This window comes from Phaethon lepturus, unplaced genomic scaffold (assembly GCF_000687285.1).
Source record: "Phaethon lepturus isolate BGI_N335 unplaced genomic scaffold, ASM68728v1 scaffold2101, whole genome shotgun sequence".
NCBI lineage: Eukaryota > Metazoa > Chordata > Aves > Phaethontiformes > Phaethontidae > Phaethon > Phaethon lepturus.
In genome coordinates, this window is record NW_010516751.1 from 1,488 (window position 1) to 5,017 (window position 3,530).

Sequence of the window (3,530 nt, forward strand, 5' to 3'; positions counted from 1 at the left end):
ACGGGGCCAGACAAATGCCCAGTGCAAGCACATAGACGCAGCCAACACAAGACGCAAAAGCAACTGTATCTTCCAGCAAGTGTCAGCACTAGAACAGTTTAACTGAAATGGCAGGCATTTAATTCTCCCCTTGTACAGCACAGAAACCTAGATACTTACCTGGTTTTACATAGTGCTTGAGAGTTCAAGATAGATGCAGTAGCACAATGTCCCCTTTGTGGGTCTGACTTTTAGGCTTCTGCTAAATAAGGCCTAATTGATAAAGATAGCGACTAAACTGAAATATGCCATCTGTTTATATAAGTGATAGAAATCATAACATAAAGAAAATATAATGTATCTCACTTCTAAAATGTGGTGACATGTAGCAATTTGAGATACATTTTTCAGTATTTTATGCATGTATTTTTCTAAAAGCTTTTCTTACAGCATGCAAATGCTCTTTTCAATTTGGGCACAGTAGATAGAGAAGTAATATGCTTATGGTGGGATGTCTGCCTTTGATTTCACATTAAAAAACAAGTTAATTCTTACATAATCAAAATAAAAGTTTTTATTCCATTCATGATATTTCTGATTGGGTATTCTATTTTCCCAAATACTTATTCCATGTACAGAAACGTAAACCATAAATACAATGTAAGAGCAGCAAAACAAAACACACCCACTCAAAACAGAAGCAGGGAGAACTTCTTTGTTCTCTTCACTTCAGTGTCCTTCCAAGGAATAGCTGTAATCAGCCTGTCTGCCAAATCGATGCACAAAGTCCGGAAGGGGGAACACTGAGCCCCATCCCACTTTGGGATTCATACTGATGAAATCATCCAAGTTCATCTTGCAGTCTAAAAGAGGACCGGAAAAGGGAAATATTTAAGTTCCTGATGCAGCTTCTGTAGAACAGGTATACCTCTGTCAAGAAAATGCCCGAGAAACCCTCTGATAGTTCAGTTCAAAATAGCGAAGAGTTCATAGCACACTTGCCGAGCAGCAGTCCAGCAAGATTCTGCAAAGTGCATGGTGCTATGAAAACATCTGTTTCCAGTCTCTGAAATGTTGCTTTTGCCCGTGATTCCTCCCTCTGCCCACAGCAATAACCACATTACCGGATCAGTAAGAATGCTTAGTCTTTAGAAACCAGTATGCATAAGAAAGAATAAGATTTCTCCCTGCAACAGCAGCCTAGAAGGGTCGCGTAGTGTCAGAGAACTGGAATGCAAGTAACAACACAGGGAACTGCAATGCAACAGGTGCTTGTAGTCTCCCTACATCCACACAAATCTGATTACTCAAGGGTGGGGGAGATACTATTCCCCCACTAAGTTCTAAACCAAAGTCAACTGAGTCAGCTTTTGCACTGACTACAGAGGAACTGGATGAGAGCAGCAGTCAGAACTGGAAGTAGCTTAGTGTCTCTCAGAAGCGATTAGCCCCCTGGCAAACCTACAATTTTCTACTTCCCAGGCTACTATATTTGCTCTGTATTTGCTCTCTCTCCAGCCCTGAACTTTGTCCTTGCTGTACACCAACCCAACTGCAAGGAAACATCTGATGTAATGCAACTCATAGCCTCGAGGGATACTAAAGCAAAAACAGGCACAAACCTAGGCTGGGGGCAAATGCTTTTTCTTTTTTTTTTTTTTTAAATCCTGAATCACTGAATGAATTCAGAGGCAAAAAGTTAACTGCCATAGTTTCAAGAGAACAGTAAGCATGACTGCTCTGTGCCAGGAGTTTGGTCTGCTCTGATCCCCACAGAGGAGGTAGAAACCCTTCTGTCCTGTTCATGGATCCCAGAGAGCTTGATGCAAAGTGCTGCTGTGCAGTTTTGGGTTTAGGTGCCTTATACATCCTTTTTTCTGGAGCTGGCCTAGGACAAACTTTGCTGACTCAGAACCATGCTGATCAGAGGTTTCCAATTCCTCAGCCTATTCATCTCTGACTACAAACATCCGTGGGCTTCTTGTTTTATGTCCTCACTGATGATCTGCGCAAGTATCTTTTAAAAAGCCCATTAAAAGAAAATTGGAAGGGAATGAGTTTAAAGAATAGAGTGGGAGAGCCATTGGATTTTAGTGTTATAGCTTTCCTGCATTTATTTTAACATGGATGATTCATGTGTGCATTTAAGGATTAAGAATCAAACAAGAGTTGGCTCTAATGAATGGATTATAAAATCCATAGGATGGAATTTGCGTCAGCTGCAAAAAAGCTTGTGTAATTAAGCTTACCGTTATGGACAGTGTGAGCGAGGAAGGGAAGACGATGTTCGGGAATCCCAGACCCAGGAGTCCCAGCCATAATGCAGCCCCCGAAGCCCCCTGTTTGCACCACATCTACACTAGGGCACAGCTTTGTGATTTGCCTAATCCCCCCCCTCACAACTTCTGATGTCTGGACACTAACTCTTTTCTTGCTAACCCGTTTGGGCTCTCCACATGGAAAATCCTTCTGTCCAGCCAAGCATGGTCACTGCTGAAGTGAACCTAGCAGAACTGGGCTAATTTCTGCCTGACTATGTGGGAATTTAAAATAGCACATGCCCAGCAATTTGCTGTTGCAGCTCAATAACAATTAGCATCAGGTAACACCTCTTGCCTTGCTGGTATCCTGGTAAGCCTGTTTTCCAATTCCCAACTTGTCTTTTTTTTCCAGATGCTTTTGTTTTAAACTTAGTGTGATTCCTCACATAGTTTAAGATTTGCAAGATTAATAACCCCCTGCTTTATGTGCACTAAGCATAGTAGAATAATAATTTCTTAAAACTGTTCTGTGAATGGTAAAGAAGCCCAAAGGGCATTGTTCCAGTAGAGTTACAAACACAGCTGCTGTTGTTGGCAACCTGGAAGTTGCTGTCACAGTATCTGTAGGAAGAGATTTCTCTTAAATTCAGAAGGATTGTGGCAAAGCATAACACAGTCCATCAGAGAAGTTTAATGAAATGAAAATTTTTTTTTAACAAAACAAACAAGAATGCTACTGTGAGGAAAGAAATTTCCCTGTGAAGGAACAAATTTTTCACACTGAGGGTGGTGAAACAGTGGCATAGGTTGCCCAGAGAGCTCATAGATGCCTCATCCCTGGAAACATTCCAGGCCAGGTTGGACAGGGCTCTGAGCAACCTGGTCGAGTTGAAGATGTCCATGCTCATTGCAGGGCGACTGGACTAGATGGTCTTTAAAGGTCCCTTCCAACACAAACTATTCTGTGATTCTGTGAAGAGCAGATGGTCTAAGAACCGGTCAGTAGATGGCACTGAAGCAGTATGAGAGCTACCCACAGGGAAAAACATAGTGAGACCTCTCCCGTTTTATTCAGGTAGTAACAGCCTCTCAGTGCCTCTTACTCCTGTGCTGTATCTGAAGGCCATGCATGTTATGTTAGACCTTACAGCTTCAGGAAACAGCTTGGCAAAAAAATGCATGAGAACACCACAAAGTCCTCTTCCTGAAGCAGATGAAGAGTGACAAACAGCAGAATTTACAAGAGACACATCTGGATGCCTCAGCTGACAAACCAAGAGGATTTCCCTA

At 42.1% G+C, this 3,530-nt stretch overlaps 1 protein-coding gene across 1 annotated transcript in view; it reads right to left on the reverse strand.

Moving 5' to 3' along the window:
• Positions 1-582: 582 nt before the first annotated feature.
• Positions 583-3,530, reverse strand: part of WDYHV1 (WDYHV motif containing 1) — a gene marked incomplete at its 5' end in the record, with an annotated part of 11,799 nt that continues 8,851 nt past the window's right edge. The window contains one exon of the mRNA XM_010296152.1: positions 583-842. Within this exon, the coding sequence (XP_010294454.1) occupies positions 709-842 (134 nt within the window). The remainder of the gene's footprint in view (positions 843-3,530) is intronic.